Source organism: Lissotriton helveticus, chromosome 5_1 (genome assembly GCF_964261635.1).
Source record: "Lissotriton helveticus chromosome 5_1, aLisHel1.1, whole genome shotgun sequence".
Lineage (NCBI taxonomy): Eukaryota > Metazoa > Chordata > Amphibia > Caudata > Salamandridae > Lissotriton > Lissotriton helveticus.
In genome coordinates, this window is record NC_136065.1 from 2,134,785,396 (window position 1) to 2,134,804,587 (window position 19,192).

The 19,192-nt window shown below is 44.4% G+C and overlaps 1 protein-coding gene across 17 annotated transcripts in view; it reads left to right on the forward strand.

Moving 5' to 3' along the window:
• The window catches only part of FNBP1 (formin binding protein 1), an 878,539-nt gene that overhangs the window by 665,321 nt on the left and 194,026 nt on the right, over positions 1-19,192 (forward strand). For all 17 annotated transcript variants that reach the window (XM_078646220.1, XM_078646221.1, XM_078646222.1 and 14 more), the window contains one exon: positions 12,777-12,974. In XM_078646220.1, the coding sequence (XP_078502346.1) occupies positions 12,777-12,974 (198 nt within the window). The remainder of the gene's footprint in view (positions 1-12,776; positions 12,975-19,192) is intronic.

The following is a 19,192-nucleotide window of genomic DNA, read 5'->3' on the forward strand; positions in this document are numbered from 1 at the left end:
GAGAGGACGAGGCAATGAAAATAGGGATTTTCCCGCGTTTCAAAACAGGAATAATCTAGGATTAAAAAGTGTGTCAGGGACACTGTGCGTGGAGGGGGAGGCGGTGCGTAGTGCAAATAGAGACCCCGGCAAGCAATTACTCGTAATGGGGCTCTGCAAGCTTGAGGAAGGGGAGCGCCATTGTAGGACAGGAAGAGACGCGGCCTGAAGGGTACTGCAAGCTTGGGCACGGGGGTCACACTGTAAACAATGGTGGAGTGCTGTAAATACAGAAGGGGCGGAGCCGCGCAGCGTTCGCTAGTAGGAAGCACCATTAAACACAGGAAATGGGGGAGCACTATTGTAAATATAGGGTATGGTATCCCTGTCGGCACGTGAAGTCGGGATGGTGATGTTCACACCCGAAGGGCTGGAGCACTTTTAACACCGGGGTAGGGAGAAGAGCAACACGACCACTGGAAGCGGGGCAACGCTTGGGTAGTGGGGCTCTAAAATACAGGAGTTAGGGCAATTGTCAACACATGGAATCTGAGGCTGATCACTCTTTTTTTTTTTTTTTTTTTTTTTTTTTTGATTTCAAGAAAATTTTTATTAATGAGAGTAACGGTAAGGATAATGAATAGGAAATACAATACAAGTGATACCATCGATGCAAGAGACATATGCAAAAAGGGCTAAAATTAATAGGTAAACTAAGAGAATATATATACACAAGGGACATTAGCCTATGAGAGATATAAATTGCATTCAAGTAAAATCCTCTATCAAGGCAATAAAAACAAACGTATCACTTATCAAAATGTGGAGAATGGGATAGGGGAGGAAACAGAAAAGAGAAAGAGAGGAGAAAAGAGAGAGTAAAGAGAGGATGAATAGGAAAAGAAGACAGGAAAGAAAGAAGAGAAGAAAAAAGAGAAAAGACGGATTCCCACAGGACAACCCCAGCCTAGAGACCAATAACAGACAACAATTATGTCAACACATCAAAAGGAAACTGAGGAACCAACCCTTTGGAAGACAACTCCATATAATCATCCAAAGCATGCCAAACCCCACTAGAAATAGATGGAGAGAGGTGAGCTTGATCAACTGAAGTGTGTGCATTGCGTAAAAAGGAGACCCAAGCCCACCACGTATGATAGGAAACCGATGAAAAGGATTTCCACTCCATAAGAATAATTTTTACCGCTACAGTCAGGAGAAGATCTAACAACTGCAACTCCAATGGATCTAAAGGGAGAGGAGTGGGGGCCGCCAGTGGACCTAATAAGATTAAGGGGAAGGAAAGTTGGAGCTCAAAACCAAAGATAAGAGAGAGATGCTTCTGGATGAGGTTCCAAAAAGGTTGAAGCACGGAGCAATGGAAAAACATATGAGGAAAGTCGCCTGCCACCAAACCGCAGCTCCAGCATAAGTTGTCATCTTTAAGGTTAAGCGAATGAAGACGTACAGGTGTCCAATGGAGAAGATTAATAGAGAAAAACTTAGACTGCATTAAAGAAGGTGCGATCTTATTACGGAGAGAAAATTTACCAATTGATTGCCAAGTATCAGGGGAAATATGTCCCGTAATAGCATGGTCAAAATGACGTAGCCATTTTTGTTGAGCAACGGTCTGTGCAGGAAGTGAAGCAGAAGACAAAAATGTATACATTTTGGAGGCGACATGACCAGATTTAATCCATAGCTGAAAGAGTGAGATTGTAGAGGAAGTAGGATGGAGACGCACTTTAGCAATTGCCACCTTAATTTTAAGAAAAGTATAAAAATCCAGGTTTGTTAAAGAATGCTTTCGAGCCAAGGTAGAGAAAGGTAATGGTTCATCAGAAACACCATAGAGATGGTTGACAAGAGAGATCCCTTTACCTGCCCAATAGGACATGAGAGTTGGAGTAATGATAAGCTTAATTTTGGAATTTCGCCAGATAGATGACCACCTAGTTTTATGCAAAGGAATCGCCACCTTCTTATCTACTTTCCTGACCGCAGCAATTGTATCGAGAATGATAGTACGGGAAAACAGGATATGGAAAGTAGAAGTGGTGCAAAAAGAGGCGGGAGGCAAAGGGGATGCTAGTTCTTGTTCTATGAGCAGCCAAGAGGGAACGTGAAGAGACGGCGGAGAGAACCATAAAGCACCTTGAGAGGCCAAAAAGGCAATTTGGTATTGTTCCCAGTCAGGAAAATTACAACCTCCCATATCACAAGGGCGACGCAAAAATTTGTATGCAAGGCGAGCACGTTTGTCATTCCACAAAAATTTAGAAGTCAGAGTATCAATTTCGCGAAAGAAGGAATCTGACAATTTGAGGGGAATCATGGATGAAACGAAATTAATAATCGACGTAATCATCATTTTGAGAGTCTGAAGGCGACCCCACCATGAAATATGTTTCGGAGACCATGTATCCAAAAGACGACGCACTTTAAGGATAGTCTGGGATTCATTATAGGCAGCGGTGGCAAACAGAGTAGAACAAAAATAAATTCCTAAGTACTTCAGGTGTGTAGATTGCCATTTAAAGCCCGCTGAGCCCATATGGGAAGGGAAACAATAGGCATTCAAAGGGAACATTTCCGTCTTATCTTTATTGAGGGTATACCCTGAAACCGAAGAGAATAAGGAAATGGTGTAAGAAATAGCAGGGATTGCCAAAGCGATATCATCTGAAAAGATGAGAACATCATCTGCGTATGCAGCAGTTTTAATACAGTGAGGCCCAAAAGAAAAACCTTTGATGTCAGGGTGTAACTCAATCAAACGAAGAAGGGGATCAATAGATAATAAGAATAAAAGTGGGGATAAAGGACATCCCTGTCTAGTGCCCCGACTAAGATTGAAAAACGACGACGTAGCACCATTAACTCTAATGTTAGCTTTAGGTTGAGAATATAAGGACATCACCATATTAATGAAAGAGTCGCCTAGGTTATGCGCACACAAAACAGCACGAAGAAAAGGCCAAGAGACCTTATCAAAGGCCTTTTCCGCATCAAGGGCCACAGCCGCGGCGGGAAAATGAGATCGTTTAGCCGCACCGAGAATATGACAGAATGTGCGGACATTGTCTCGCGCAAGACGTCCTTTCACAAAACCAGTTTGGGAAGGGTGCACAAGATGAGGGATAAAGGATTCTAACCTTCTGGCCAGGATTTTAGCAAAAATCTTAGCTTCCATGTTAAGGAGAGAAATAGGTCGGAAGTTTTTAGGATCCGAATGGTCCTTCCCTTCCTTCGGGAGCACCACTATGGTAGCCTCAGCAGCCGTACCAGAAACAGCTCCATCCTTAACAAAGGAGTCAAAGACAGATTTCAATTTGGGGACAAGCGTAGGGAGAAAAGTTTTATAAAATAAAATTGGATAACCATCAGGGCCTGGAGCCTTGCCAGAACGAGTAGCTTTAATCGCAGCAACGATTTCGTCGGGAGAAATAGGCTCGTTTAAAATAGAGCGATCAGCATCAGAGACCGATTGAATCGGAACCGAATTTAAAAAATCTTGACATTGCTCAAAAGAGGAATGAGTAGAAGGAGTGTATAACTTATTATAAAAATCACGAAAAACTTCAAGAATTTCCCCTGTTTGGAATTTTTTAGAGCCTGTGTGGTCAGTAATGGAAGAAATTTGCGAAGATTTGAAAGAAAAATCCTGAAATTTTAACGTAGCCGCCAAAAGTTTCCCAGCCCGATTTTTTAATAACAGCTTCTTGGATGTTTGAGCTTGCACCCCAATATAAGCTCGTTTAGTAACAATGGTATTATATTTGTATTTTAGTAGTTTTATTTGTTGTAAACAAGTTGGATCCTTAGATTGCCTAAAGGAAGCTTCCAGAGATTTGATATCAGAAGACAAATCCGTAAGTTCCTTTTTAATATCTGCATTACGTTTGGACATACATTTAATGACTTGACCACGGAAAGTGCATTTAAAGGAATCCCAAAGAACAATTGGGGAAGAAACAGAACCTTTGTTTTCATGGAAAAAGGTATCTATAGCTTCAGAAAACTCATGAACCTGAGAAGGATCATGCAATACTTCGGTATTTAATCTCCACGAACGAGCATGTGATTTAGGGGCAAAGGATGACAACGTAAACGTCACCGCAGCGTGATCAGAGATCAAAATAGGATGTATAAGCGGAGAAGAGGAAGACGAAACAAGAGAAGAATGAACCAGGAGATAGTCAATACGAGAAAAGGAAGAGTGAGGCGAGGAGAAGAAAGAAAAATCACTACCAGTGGGATTATGAAGACGCCAAATATCTTGAAGATGAATAATGGAGCACATGTTGATCATTTGTTTGTGGGATTTAGGAGGACGAAACTGAAAAGCAGAATTCCTATCTAAAAGAGGATCCATTGGTAAGTTGAAATCTCCACCAACAATGAGATTACCAGAGTGCGGGGTGTCATTTAATTTTGTAGTGACCGATTTCCAGAAGGATGGATCATCAACGTTAGGAGCATAGATATTCATCACATACAGATCATGCTGTCCATCCGACAATTTAGACAACAGCCAGCGACCCTCCGAATCATGATCGGAAGACAGTATCGATAAGCCAGAATTCTTTGAAACCAGCGTAATGACTCCATTGCGTTTACCAAAGGCATCAGAACAGCAAACATCCGAAACCCACTCCTTCTTTAAAAACAACGCCTCTTTGTTAGTAACCTTGGTCTCTTGAAAAAGAACCAAATCAGAAGACAAAGACTTACAGTAGTCTAAGATTTTCGACCTCTTCACCGGGTGATTCAAACCCTTAACATTAAGGGATAATACATTTAAACCTGGCATAGGGAAACATAAAAATAGAAAAAAGACAACCTGAGTGACAGAAAAAGGACTAACATCATGAATACCAGAAGCCAGTCAGCAAACAAAAGAAATAATACGGGAGCGTCTATGTGGGGAATCCAAGAAAAAGAGAAAGAAAGAAGAGAAGAAAGGAGAAAAGAGAGGAAGGAGAGGAGAAGCAGGAGGGGAGGCCTAAAAAAGGCCCACATCATACTAGGGAGAACGTGGAAAGGCAAGCAAGGTACCCGAACTAGCTTAAAAAACAGTTGAGAACAGCAGCCCCAAAAACTATAATAATCGGTTAGCAGGAAAAAAAGAACAAATTGGTAACAATCAAAAGCAATACCGCAAAGCAGCTTAGTAATGTAAATAAACATACTCTAACTAAGATATTGTAAAAACACAGTTAGAGAATAGACAATGTCGAGAAACATAGCTACATTCCTAAGTACTATTAGAAAACTGATAAGAAAAAGAAAAAACATGAGAAAAACTATGAACAGTAGAGTAATGCAAAACAAGCAATATGTAGATCCGAAACAAATAACTACATGGTCAGTAGATACACTACATCTGTATAAAATAATATTATATATGTGCAAAAAGAGGGTAGGAAGAGAGCAGAATAGAAGAAGAAATAAAGAAAAAAAAGAAGGGTAGAGAATGTTCCATACCAGAAAAAGCAATGTAACTGGTAAGAGATAAGCAGCAAGAAATTAGAAAAGTATGACAAGAAAAAAGGATGACAGAAGTGAGAGAGAAGAATAATTGAAGACAAGTGAGAGATACAGAATAAGTTGATTAAAAGAGGAACAAATTGGTAACAGTCAAAAGCAGTACCGCAAAGCAGCTTAATAATGTGAATAAATATACTCTAACTAAGATATTACAAAAACACAGTTAGAGAACAGTCAATGTCGAGAAACATAACTACATTCCTAAGTACTATTAGAAAACTGATAAGAAAAAGAAAAAACATGAGGAAAACTATGAACAGTAGAGTAATGCAAAACAAGCAATATGTAGATCCGAAACAAATAACTACATGGTCAGTAGATACACTACATCTGTATAAAATAATATTATAGAGGTGCGAGAAGAGGGTAGGAAGAGAGCAGAATAGAAGAAGAAATAAAGAAAAAAAAGAAGGGTAGAGAATGTTCCATACCAGAAAAAGCAATGTAACTGGTAAGAGATAAGCAGCAAGAAAATAGAAAAGTATGACGAGAAAAAAGGATGACAGAAGTGAGAGAAAAAAATAATTGAAGACAAGTGAGAGATACAGAATAATTTGATTAAAAGAGAAAGAATAAAGAACAACCAGTAGGAGAAAGTGGAAGAAGATAAAAGAAGAAGAAAAACAGTAAAGGGATACTAAGAGGTACCAAAAGAAAGAGAGCTATAAAAGGAACGAACAATTGTGGAAGCCAGAAAGAAGAATAGAACAAACATGAGTGGGAACACAAGAAAAACAGAAAAATATCATGAACATCCATGGGAGTTAAGGTCGGCCAAGAAGCTGACCAGAAGAGAAGAGGAGACCAGTTCTACAGAAAAATACATCCAGAGAAAAAGAAGGAGACAGTTCAAGTGCCCGAGGCACCAGGAGCCTGTGAAGTCGCTTTTTGAATCTCCATCTCGATCTCCAGCTGGTTGTCCAAGAAGGTAGTTAGATCAGCCGGCTCCTCGAAAATTCTAGAACGTCCTTTATAAGTGATGCGGAATTTCGATGGACCAGAAAACGAGAAGGGAATACCCATCTCAGAAAGACGTTTTCGAAGATTCAGGAATCCTTTTCTCCTGATAACCGTATCCCTGGCAAAGTCCTGAGAAATGGATATCCTGTGACCGTCCCAAAAGACTTGTTTAGCTTTCCGCATATGAGATAAAATCAGTTCAGTATGCTGATGCCGCAATGGTTTAAAAATGATTGCTCTTGGCTGGGTAGCTGTCTTAGACCGAAACGTAGGAACACGGTGTGCTCTTTCAATTTCAAAGTCTCTGTGGAAAGAATTTTGTAAGGTATCCGGAATCCAATGAGATAAGAACTCTATCATAGATGAAGACGACTTCTCTGAATCTTCCGGCAGACCAAAAATGCGTAGGTTAGATCTACGATTACGGTCCTCCTGCTCAGTTAAGTCTCTGCGCAATGCCGCCATGGAGCGCTCCAAGTGGTTGAGAGATCTGGAGTGTTTTTGTACACCATCCTCTGCACAACTGATTCGTGATTCAGTCGCGGATACACGAAGAGAGAGGGCCTTAAAGTCATTCCTGATAGCAGCCACCTCCACCTGTAATAAATCCGTGTTTGTTTTCGTGGACTGCGCAATATCATGTACTTCATTGAGGCGCGCTAAAATGGTGTCCAGCGTTGAAGCGGCTTCTGACTGAGGAGGGTCAGGCGTAGGGGACAGTGACTTAAGCCTTTTCAACGACGTGCCAACATCTTTTGAGTCTTTATTGGTCGAAGAACGCCCCATAGTTGCAGCCATAAAGAAGCAGTCTCCAGAAAAAATGCACAACCACTTGAGGAAAAAAAAAGAGAGGAAAAACTGCGCAGACTATACCATAAAAAATATAGATATAGCACACTGAGCTCAATGGGCGCTAAAATATGAACAGCGGCGGACTTATATGCAAGGCCGACAAGTAGCAAAAAATAACACAGCTACAAAAACGCAGGGGAGCACAGCAATGAACTCGTAAGAAAAAGATTCATATCCACATGAGAGAGCTGCCCTGAGAGAAACAGCGCGTGGACAGCTTAATCACCAGCCAAGCAGCAAAGATACAGCAGAAAAAAAATCATAAACGTTACCAATTGCAGGCATCATTGTGAAGACGAAAGAAACATCCGCTACAAATTGCAAGATTGTATCCCAGGCGGCGCTTCTGAAGAGAAGAGAAATCAACGCGAAGAGCGGGAAGATGGCGGCCGCTCGTGAGGTAAACGAGCGCCTCTGAGGAAATCAGCAGAAGTCATGCAGCCGGGGGCCAGACACACATGAAAACACCTTCAGGCAGCGCTCCTCATGTTCCGGTGCCGAATGGTGTCTTTTCCGCCGGTAGGGGCAGCTGGACACGGAGAAAGCAGGTCAACGGGCCAGACTTGCCACGGAGCTCAAGCGCGACCCGCCATACTGTAGCGGCGTGCAAGCCGGATGTCTGAGGCTGATCACTTAAGTGGGGTCTGTGAAGGACCTCGGAGTGCACTTATGAGGGCTGTAACTGCAGCATTCTAACTAAAACAAGGGGTGAGGGCGTGAGGCACGGGAGGGCAACGGATGAAAACTGTCGGGCATTTGGGCACTGTAAATACTAGAATGGTGGGGCTAAAGGACATTGTACGCTCATGTTGTGGGTGTACTCTGGGAGAAAGAAATTGGGAAAACGTTAACCCTTTAACACAAACTGTTAAAGGGTTAACACAAATGTGAGCTGGGCTTTGCTGAACAGTGTAAACCGAAACTGGGGTCACGTTGGTGAACAGTAAACATATGATATTGGGAGCTGACAGTTCATAGGAAATATACCTGGAAGAATTTGGAATCACGTGGGAAACCTGGAAAAGCAGGAGCTCGAACATCTGGAGAGCTGTAAACCACAACGTGGAACACTTGGGAATTGAAAATCCTGCTACTGTCGAGTATGTTGGAAACGTGTAAATACTGAAACTGGAAGCTTTGGGAAAGCTGTCAACACGGATTAGGACGAGCACTTGGGAACTGCAAACAAAGACTCTGGTGAGCACACTGGCATTCAGTAAGCGCTGAAAACGAGCGCCACCCGTTGTATGGTAAGCACAAGACCTGTGTAGCACAGAGAAGCACATGAATGTGTCGAGCTTTCGAGGAGCTGTATGTACACTGGAACTCCTGAGCCCTCAAGGGGACTGTAAAGACAGAAGTTAGAGAGCACGTGCCGGGTAAGCAGTGACCAAAGAGTCACAAGTGAGATGCAATTAGGAACGTTAAACATCGGTTAGAAGCCGGGGAGCTTCAGGGAGCTATAAACGTGAATTGGGAAAGTTGCGCAAGCGGTGGAGCTCGGAGCCCAGTGACGCCTACGGGCTGGACGCAGCCAAAGCACGTAGGCATGGGGCCCTGGCGAAGATGTGCCCGGGAGCGCGCAAACAGCGCCTGGCGCACTGGACACGAGTCGGAACTCCGCTTCAATGCGCACAGACAGCTTGCAGCACCACCTGCACACGCCTCCAGAGCTTGAATGTTAATCTGTGCCTTTGCGCTTTCATCCTGTACACCCTTAGGCACTTGCTGTTGCGCGCACGTGCCCTCTTCTTATCCATAACTGCGCACGCTCTTGTGTATGTGTCTTTTATTTTTGTTCCATATACGCCTGCTGAGCCTTACCTGCGACTTTTCATTGTTATTCTTTTGTATTATATGCAGCTTCTTTGTAAATAGCGTTTCGATGAATTACTTTTCTTAGATTGGGCTTTGTAAATTTTCTAAAATAATATTAACACGGTCAAGCAGTTAATTCGCGTGCGCGGTCCGTGCACGCAGGCATTCGACCAAGGGATATATATTGGACAGCGAGGGTTCGAAAGGAATGCACGTCCCTTAAGTAGATGCCCGTATGTGTGCACGCGCACGTTATTTCATGCCCGCAGAGATCACCCAGTGGCACATTTAAGAACAGGGTGGCAGTTATTGCGCTGCCATTGGAACCTGCACCGCTCCGGGAGTAGTGAGTAAGTTCTGAATGTCTAGAACTGTGAGTGAGTCCAGGCCATGACTTACTCCTGCCGAGATGTCTGGTGCAGTGATGTGCCCGTTTGTCTGCGGGCGGGTTTCTGGGGGGATGTCACTTAATGACTGCAGGTTGTGATGTGACAATCTGATATCTGGACCCTGGATTGACGTCAGTCTGACGTCTGGGGGCTGTTGCTACGTCACAGGTTTTTTGTACTGATGTCACAGTCTGATCGCAAGTGCGTGGACAGGACCAATCATGGGGTTTGACTATAGATGACTGGAGTGGGGTCAGGCTCCCCATGTGCAGTCCCCATTTGTTATCTTTGCGTCGTCATAACCTGACGTCTGCTTCCTGGACTGACGTCAGCCTGGATTTTGATTCTTGTCAATTTTGATACTATTTTAACCCACTTCGGACAAGTTTGGAAGTCCGATTCGAACATGTTAAATAGTGATTGTGCATGCAGCGCACGTCTGTATTCACACTCATTGGCACTTTAAAGCCAGATCTATTTATTGGCTTTGCCAATGCTTTTTATTCTTTGTACAAGCCAGAATAAGCGTCGTTTGTGATATTTTTGTAATGATGGTGGATAATTCTTGTAATGGTTTTTATTAATCTCCAAATAACAGTTAGGTAATTAAAAACAAATGTAATTACTGTGCAATGGAAGAGATACAACCATACACACCAGATCTACAGATTCTGGACTGTTGTAATTGTCAGACCAGTTATGTGTGGGTAAATCACCTCACCTCACCTGGCAACTGCTCAGGACGTGAGGCCCCGCTCTGTCCGTCGGTCCCCTGGGCTATACTGAGCCGTCACCTCTGTAGATCTGGTGTGTATGGTTCCATCTGTTCCATTGAACAGTAATTACATTACTCGTAGTCACTTTGTTACACTTATTATCTTTTCACTATTTGCAGTAGCTTATATTCATAGGTCCTGAGGAATGCTAGACACTCTTTAGGTCACGGAAGCAGAAACGTGTAGACCGACCGTCATAAACCTTATAGTCGCAGTTATTTTTTCAAACTTCACTGCACTGTTTTTAATCCCTGACACCATGAGATCGATATTAAAACATTATTTTTCTTGTAGCAAGTTTTAATACAGTTCACATTTTTTCACTCAAGCACTTCACCCATCACTTCGAACGATAATTAGCTCTTCGCCTGACGGATCTTAGTGTATCCAGTGGTACTCATTAAAACGTCCCTGAGCTCCGCCCTCGTAGCTGAGGGGGTTGTAGCCCTCGGATGTACTAGGTTTACAGCGAGAGGAGATCCCAGATGATGAAGCATGTCACCTTTGGGTGAGAGATGTGATTCCGTCCTTTAAATTGGGCTTTCCAATGAGAGGTCACGGTTATAAACGTATACTTTATTATTTAGGCTCGTGTATAGGACGCTTAGGCGATTTAAGAGACCCACAGATACGTTGTTGTATTTTCTAGTTCTGGTTGGGATTGTATCTGTGTTTGTCGTTAAACTTTCCCTGGACCCTCTAACCCCCGGTTTATTTCTTGACTCCTATAGGAGGTCAAGTAGAGTCGTTGGAAGCTCGTCCAGCAAATGTTATTGGGCCTTAATTTCAAACTGGAGAAGTATCTGAAATGGAGATCATAGTTCTTTGGAAGTGGCTAATGGCAACTTGACTTTGATTCAGTTTTTTGTCACCCATTGTGGCCAAGCAGATGACACCCTGCATCTCTAAACATATCACACGCTTAAGACGTGTTAGAATGCCTACAAGCGGAAAGAAAAACAAGCCAATCTCTTTGATAAAAAGGTGTTGTTGACCCAGAGGGTCAAGATATTTAAATACAATAACAATAGATCGAGGGTGGAGATAGAATTGAATCCTCAATTGCCTCCTGATAAACTTGTACAAGGAAAAGATCCTCGCCCTGCTTTTGTAACGGATAAAATGAGGCGGAGGGCATCCGGTCTAGAGCTTTTAACTCTATCCAAAGAGTAGCAGCTGCAAACAGGACTTGAACTCTTTCCCCCTTTCTTTCTCATCTCAGTCAAGTCTCTTGTGTGAGCTTTAGTGTATTGTTATATACCACATTCTTCTCTTGTATTTAATTGCTCATAATATTGTCATGCATGTATTTCCTTCTAACTGCCCTCATTCTACTACAAGGGATTACTAACCTTCAATCTGGGTCCTTGCTTGGGCTCTCGCTTACTCCATAAATTCCTTGTTGCCTGTATTCCTAATTGTCCCCGGAAAAGAGTTAACGTGATAGATATGGAAATTAGCGGTAGAAATGTGATTATGATCTAAACATTGATAAAGATGATATGACCCTCTTTCCTTCTTTGAATCGAGGTCATTTGCGGCAGCTACTAATGAATATCTTTTGCAATGAATCCTTCTTGTTTGATTTGAATATGTGTCCACTCTCTACACCGCTAGCTCCATCCACTCCTAGGTTTCTTCAGGGGCTCTCGAGCATGTTTGGAGAGAGGTACACCGCTCGCTCCATCCACTCCTAGGTTTCTTCAGGGGCTCTCGAGCATGTTTGGAGAGAGGTACACCGCTCGCTCCATCCACTCCTAGGTTTCTTCAGGGGCTTGCGAGCATGTTTGGTGAGAGGTAGCACCCGCTTTAATGCTGCCAGAACTCTATAACAGAAGAAACCAGGTAACGGCCTCCAGTGATGTTATAAGACTCTCCCACTGGGTGACTCTTCTGCCACAATCTCGCGTTGTGTTGGGATTCAGAAATAAGAGAATTGGTTTTTGAAGTATTTAAATTTCATCATGGTTTGCCAATCAAATTGTGAGTTACTGTTAATATAGGTTTCCGTTAAATGTGCCCACAATGCCATAATATTCTAATCAATATGTTAATAGCTTCAGAGGTATAAAAATAATTCAGAGACACTGGTCTTGGAAGTATAACTAATCAAGATCCATTCCTAATATAGCTCAGTCCTGTTGGATTCAGTGGCGGTGCGCGTCTCTGCTGCCAGAGGAAGCTTCCCTTGTAAGAGGGACATACATTGGAGCACATGCCTGTGGGCAGGAGATGAACAATATAGTGGTTTCCTAATTGCTCAAACCCCTTAATTCAAGTGCCTCACAGTTTGCTATGTGTTGGCTGAACATTTCTCAATGAGAATTGTTCATACAACACATAGCATACTGTGAGACACTAGAATCAAGGGGTTTGAGCCATAGAAAGACGCCCTTGACTACAAACTGCTTTTTGCTGAAAATGATACGCTTTAATGTCATTTTAGGATTCCAGGTTGGTGATAGAAGCATTTAAATCTGGGTTTGAGCCACCCGGAGACGTGGAGTTTGAGGACTACACCCAGCCGATGAAACGAACCATCTCGGACACCAGCCTGACCACTTCCAAGAGTGATGGTAAATCCGAAGCCAAGCCTGGGGGCAAGTCACGGGGCAAACTGTGGCCCTTCATCAAGAAGAACAAGGTACTGCCTTCCAGGGCTAGCTGTAGTCTGAGGCGTGGCCTGCCTTCTGTCCCCAGCTTCACTGCGCTTTATAGCTGAAGAAATGTCACCTGAATGCTTAACAATATTTAGCTGCTGTTTATTTTTTTAAATGTGTTGTTTATGGAAAACATACTTTATTGGATTTCTATGTTTTTATATTTTATATTTATGAATTTCTCATCGGTGTGAAGGCTTTGCCATTGCATTTTCTGTTTTGCATTCAACGCTGTGCTGGATCACACTGCAATGGCGTCTGTGCTCACCACCAACTAACCCTGTAACATCACCATGTCTGTCATTTGTTGGGCAGTATCCCTGCAGGTCCTGATGATCTAGCATTTCTAACTCTGTAAATCGCAGGCTGCTGGTTTTCTGTGAACCATTGCCATCCTTGCCATCCACATCTGTGTCCTGCCATGGAGTCCCTCTTTTTCATAGAGTTTGTGCTCGAAGCTGCTTCGCCCTGGCATCCCGGTCTTGTTGCAGCGGTAGCTCTTGCACACTCTTCAGGGGAGGCCAGCGTTGTCTCCCCTACATCTCCCAATGGTTACGACCAAAGCGGTGGAAGGCTCTTTCGTTGTAGGACTGTCCCACTGTTCCATGACCCCCTCCCCAAGTAGGGGTGAGCCAACTTCTGCATCCTTCTCAGTGGTAGGGTCCATCTCGGCCTTCTGCACCTATACTATTGTTACTTCCTACTGATACTCTTGCACAGGTGAACACAATGCCAGAAAGTTGGCATTATTCCCCTGTGCCCAGGTCCACATCACCCTGACTGGATTGTTGCCACATCTTCCCCACATCACCTGAAAGGACTGCTGTTTTAATATTGCATTTCTATTGCTTTTGTTTCTGATAGTGGACGATGTCTCGCAGACTCCGTGAGCACCCCGGCTTTACTTCTTCCATGCTCACCCCATTGAGCGACTCCCAGTTCCAATGCTGCGCTGCTCTGCAAGTTCCTATGTTTAATAGTTTCTCTGAGCAGATCCTGTCTTGCAAACCCCAAACCTGGGACTTCTGCCCTGTAGAACTCAGTCTCAAGTGTTCCTATCGACTACACACTCTAGAGCAGCGCTTCTTAACCTGTGGTCCGTGGACCCCTGGGGATCCACAAAGCCTCCTTAGGGGGTCTGTGGCTGAGTAGAAAAATGAATGCTATTAACTGATTAATAAGTCGTATACAAATAAAGAAGCAAAATGCAAAATTACAAATTTTAAAACGTTTGGTTAATGTGAAGGCATTTGAAACTCAAGGTTACAAATTGGGATGGTATCCTCAGTATAGTTCTTGGAAGCAGCTAAACACAATCTAAATTGTATGATGGGGGACCTCAATTGAGTTAAAAAAAAGTTCCAACTTTAAAATTAAATTGTAGATTTTTATTTTATTTGGCGAATTAAAATATTTCATCATTTGTGTGTTTGTTTAATGAACGCTTCCGTATGTATTTTTCTGTATTGTTTAGCAATACAAATCATCACATTTCCTTAGGCCAGGGTCCCCAGAATCCAACAAAGTCTCAGTGGGGGTCCCCGGATTCTATTAATAGTTAAGTGGGGTTCCGCAGGAGTTAAAAGGTTAGGAACCACTGCTCTAGAGTCTTGCCCTTTTAGTTCCACTCCCCCTTCCACATCTTTGAAACAGATTTAAAATGTTCTGAAATATTTCTCAACAAGGTTCATTGAACTAAAAGCAGTCTTTAGATCCTAGTGTGATTCCTGTCCTGCACTCACGGTTGGCAGCGGAACAGTTAGGACTGCTTGTTTGCAATCGGTAGTGGCAATAGTCCTACTGTAAACCTATGGCCACCGGTGGCATGTGAATCGGTATGCATCCTAACTCGCGACGTGAAACATCCCACGTGGCCACCAGTAATAATGACCGCATCACAACAGTAAAGCTATGTTCAAGAGGCTGAGCACCTCATTGCTTAGGTTTACACAAACCTGTCTCGTTGAGGTATTTCCTTTCGCTGACGTGCTACGTTTTGTTCATGTCAGTCTTCGCTCTGTTGTTGTGGCTGTTGACAGAGCTATTCCCTGGCTCTTGATGTCCTTGCGGAGTCACTTGCCGTGGTGGCAGAAAAGCATAGCCACCTTCACCCAGATATGAGCGACTATGGAAGCGTACTTCTCAGTGGACTACCAAGACCATCAGATTTACGTACTCCCTTACCTTCCTCTGACTCTAGACAGTTATGGTAAGAGCGTATAAGGAGACATAGTTCTCACAAGACTTCCAACACAGTAGATCAACCACCTCCAATACATCCTTTTATTCTCTACTCAGCCTTGTTAGCGGTGGATTTTTAGGAGGAAGAATTACATACCAGTAATTACCGCCAGCAGCATTTATCAGGATAACTGTTTACCAGTAAGTTGTGATCCCCTTCCTACACATGTTAGAATATGCTGCCTATGTTACAGGATCTCGAATCACATTTGCATAGATTAAGTTTTAGAATTGTCTCATCGAGAAAACAACTGCAAAAGTCAACCTTTTTGTTAATTGGAGATGAATAGAATTAAATGTTGACCCTAAAAATTGTACTCAATAACTCACTTTAGTGGACTCCTGCCCCCAAAGTTAGCAATTGTGCTTGTAGGTATCACCCTTGACAAGGAAACATTTGATACTGCTCTATGACCAACAATGGTGCACTGCTGCCCATGGTGCATAGAAGTGTCAGTTAGACTGTTGTTCAAAGTTAAAAAATATGTCAATGATGGAGACCTGGTTTTACAAGTAATCTTCCACTCTGTTATGGGGCCTTCTCTGATATTCCTAAACTTATAACTGAAGAAGAAACTCATCTCTGCGACCCAACAGCTGTGTCATTAAGGAGAAAATGCACAGAAGGTTAGACTCTGATCATGAAAATATGTATCTCATAGAGACATCTAGCCACAGATTTCTTACCTTTGAACTTGCAGGCGTCAGGCTGGATCTGGAAGATTTTGATAGCAGTACCCCTTTGCACCGGAAGGTGGCATCGGTCCACTGCGTGTGATGTCGTAGGTGTCGGCTTCGTCGTCGTTGTGACATCTGCATCGTCTATATAGGTGCCACCCCAGCGCTCTGACACCGGTTCTTTTCGCGCAAGCCAGTACAGATCCGTTGAAGAGCGCTTGTCCCTGTCATTTTTGACAGACTTTTTGTCGACTCCTTTTGGTGTGTAGGGATGTCTAGTAAGAAGACCTCAGGGTTCAAGCCATGCGGTGACTGTCACGCGCCTTGTCGGTCACGGACCCCCACCTTGTGTGTCTCTGGTGCTAGTAGTGTGACCATGAAACGAAGTTGTGCTCCAACTGCCAGGCCAAGTTGCTGAAGGCTTTGAGGGAGCGGGTCCCTAACGCAGATCGTGGTCCATCGTATGGCACCACAGAGATCGCCTCGCCGATCTTGTTCCCGGGCGTGGTCTATGTCGAGAGCACCGCTCCCGAGGGTCGAAGTCCTCTTCCTTGAAGTTATTGCGGTCAGGTAAGAGGCACCATAAGAAACACAAGAAGTCGAAGCGTGCTTCAACTTTACCCCGTCAATCGCGTGACGAGACGGAGGAACCTCGGCGTTCGAGGATCCGCAGAGTGGAGCAGACACAAGCCAGGATGACGTGGTGAGGCCTAAAGTCTTGGTCGTAGCCCGCGAGTCCTTAAAACGCTCAAATGCTGCATCAGCTTTGTCTCCGAAGAGACGTGGCCATCAAATGTCCATATGATTAGCTTGGACATCGCCTGAAAATCCAGACGTCCTCAGCCAGGTGGCCAGAATTCGAGCCAAGCCACACTCCCCTCCTCCACCGCAAAACCTTCCTATTCCGATCCCCCCTGGATCATGCCGTCCATTTGGTGGCAGGATACGGCATCACCCCCACCACTGGCGGGACATCACTTCGGATAGGTGGGTGTTGCAAATAGTCCGATGGGGCTACTCCCTCCCCTTCAAGACTACCCCTCCATCCATGCCTCCAGCTTACGATCAGCTGATGGAGGATCACCATGCCCTACTCCGCAAGGAAGTCAAACCTCTCTTGGCCAAGGGAGCGATAGAGAGGGTACCCGGGGCAAAAATAGGCTGTGGTCGTTACTCCCTCTATTTTCTGGTTCCAAAGAAGGGCGGAGGCCTTCATCCTAGCCTCCAACTCAGAGCCCTCAACTACTTCCTCAAAAAGGAGAAATTCAAGATGCTCCCCCTCGTTCAGGTCCTGTCTGCCCTGAACTCTGGAAACTGGATGGTAGCGTTGGCCTTGCAGGATGCCTCTGTCCATATCCCCTTCCCACGTGCCCATCGTCGCTATTTGCGGTTTATGGTGGGCCACGAGCACGTTGTTTGCCGTTCTCCCCTTTGGCCTCACAAGTGCCACTCAGGTGTTCATAAAGGTGATGGCGGTGGTCGCAGTCCATCTGCGAAGATTAGGGGTTCCAGCCTTCCCCTATCTAGACGACTGGTTGTTGAAAGCAGGCTTGTCCTGTGCTATCATTTCCCATCTCCAGACTACGGCGATCCTCCTTCACTCGCTGGGATTCACTAGCAAAGTGCCTAAGTCACAGCTGACTCACTCTCAGACACTCCTTTTAATCGGAGCAATTCTGGACAAGGTGCAGTTTCGGGCTTACTAACTCCAAAAAACAGGGTTTCAGATGTGAGGGAAATTCTGGGCGCACTACTAGGTTAACGCACAACTGAATGTTTGAGGCATAAGGTGCGTGCAGATGAGAGGCAAATCCCTGTAACCCCTCACAATGTGTTTTGAGGACACATCAAGTAACAGAAAAACAAAATCCTGCAGCACACTTGTAGAAAAAATTCAAGTTAAAGTGATGTCTCAATGGACATATGATTTAAAGTTCATGAGCGAAGAAGTAGTCCATCATAGTGTCTTTCCTTCTTTTATTGTTCATACATGAGCCAGCCGACACGTGTTTCGTCGCAAGAAACCACAATGTTTCCGCGACTCCTCAGGGCTGTAGGAAGGTGGTATGTTACCACAGGTCGCGGTGCGGGTGATAATTCCGACCCGGCTCCGCTCAGGACCGGGTAGTGTTGAAGATCTGAAAAGGTGACCGCACCCGGAACAGAAACGCGCACTTGACAGAGTGGACGCTGTATCATCCCCGCACTACGGGGACTTATCTCCAGGCAAGTCTCTACTTTCTTTACGTTCTGAAGATACCACCCAAGTGATTACCACCAATAATCTGAAATTACACACCTGTAGCAAGTTTTCCACAACGTACTGCTGGAGAAAATCAAGATCCATACTTGTGTAATTCTTTTCAGATCTTCAACACTACCCGGTCCTGAGCGGAGCCGGGTCGGAATTATCACCGGCACCGCGACCTGTGGTAACATACCACCTTCCTACAGCCCTGAGGAGTCGCGGAAACATTGTGGTTTCTTGCGACGAAACACGTGTCGGCTGGCTCATGTATGAACAATAAAAGAAGGAAAGACACTATGATGGACTACTTCTTCGCTCATGAACTTTAAATCATATGTCCATTGAGACATCACTTTAACTTGAATTTTTTCTACAAGTGTGCTGCAGAATTTTGTTTTTCAGTTTCGGGCTTACCCTTCTGAGCGATGAGTCCAGGATATTCAGGCTATGATACCGATGTTTCAGCCTCTGTCATAGATTTTGGTGAGGATGACTCTGAGGGTGTTGGGTCTCATGGCCTCCTGCATACTGCTTGTTGACCATGCCAGATGGCACATGCGGGCTCAGCAGTGGGACGTGAAGTTCCATTGGGCACAGCTTCGGGGAAATCTCACCGACCTGGTTCAGATATCGTAGGGCACTGCGAAAGACCTGCTGTGGTGGCTAACAAATCACAATTCGGTCAGGGGCAGATCCCTCTCCCTTCCCCACCTAGATCTCACAGTAGTGACGGATGCGTCTCTTCTGTGATGGGGTGGCCATATGGGGGAGGTGGAGATCAGAGGGAAGGCTGGCTCAGGTGTTCACGCCAACACTACCGCCATGTGGTACTGCAACAAACAGGGTGGTGTAGGGTCGTGGACCCTCTGTCAAGAGACCCTGCGTGCCTGGGGTTGGCTGGAACAACAGGGCATTTCCCTAGTGGTTCAACATCTGGCCGGTTCTCTGATTGCCATAGTGTACAAACTCAGCCTTCGATGCCTTGCAGATCACGAGTGGCATCTCCATCCGGAGGTAGTACAGCGGGGGGAGACC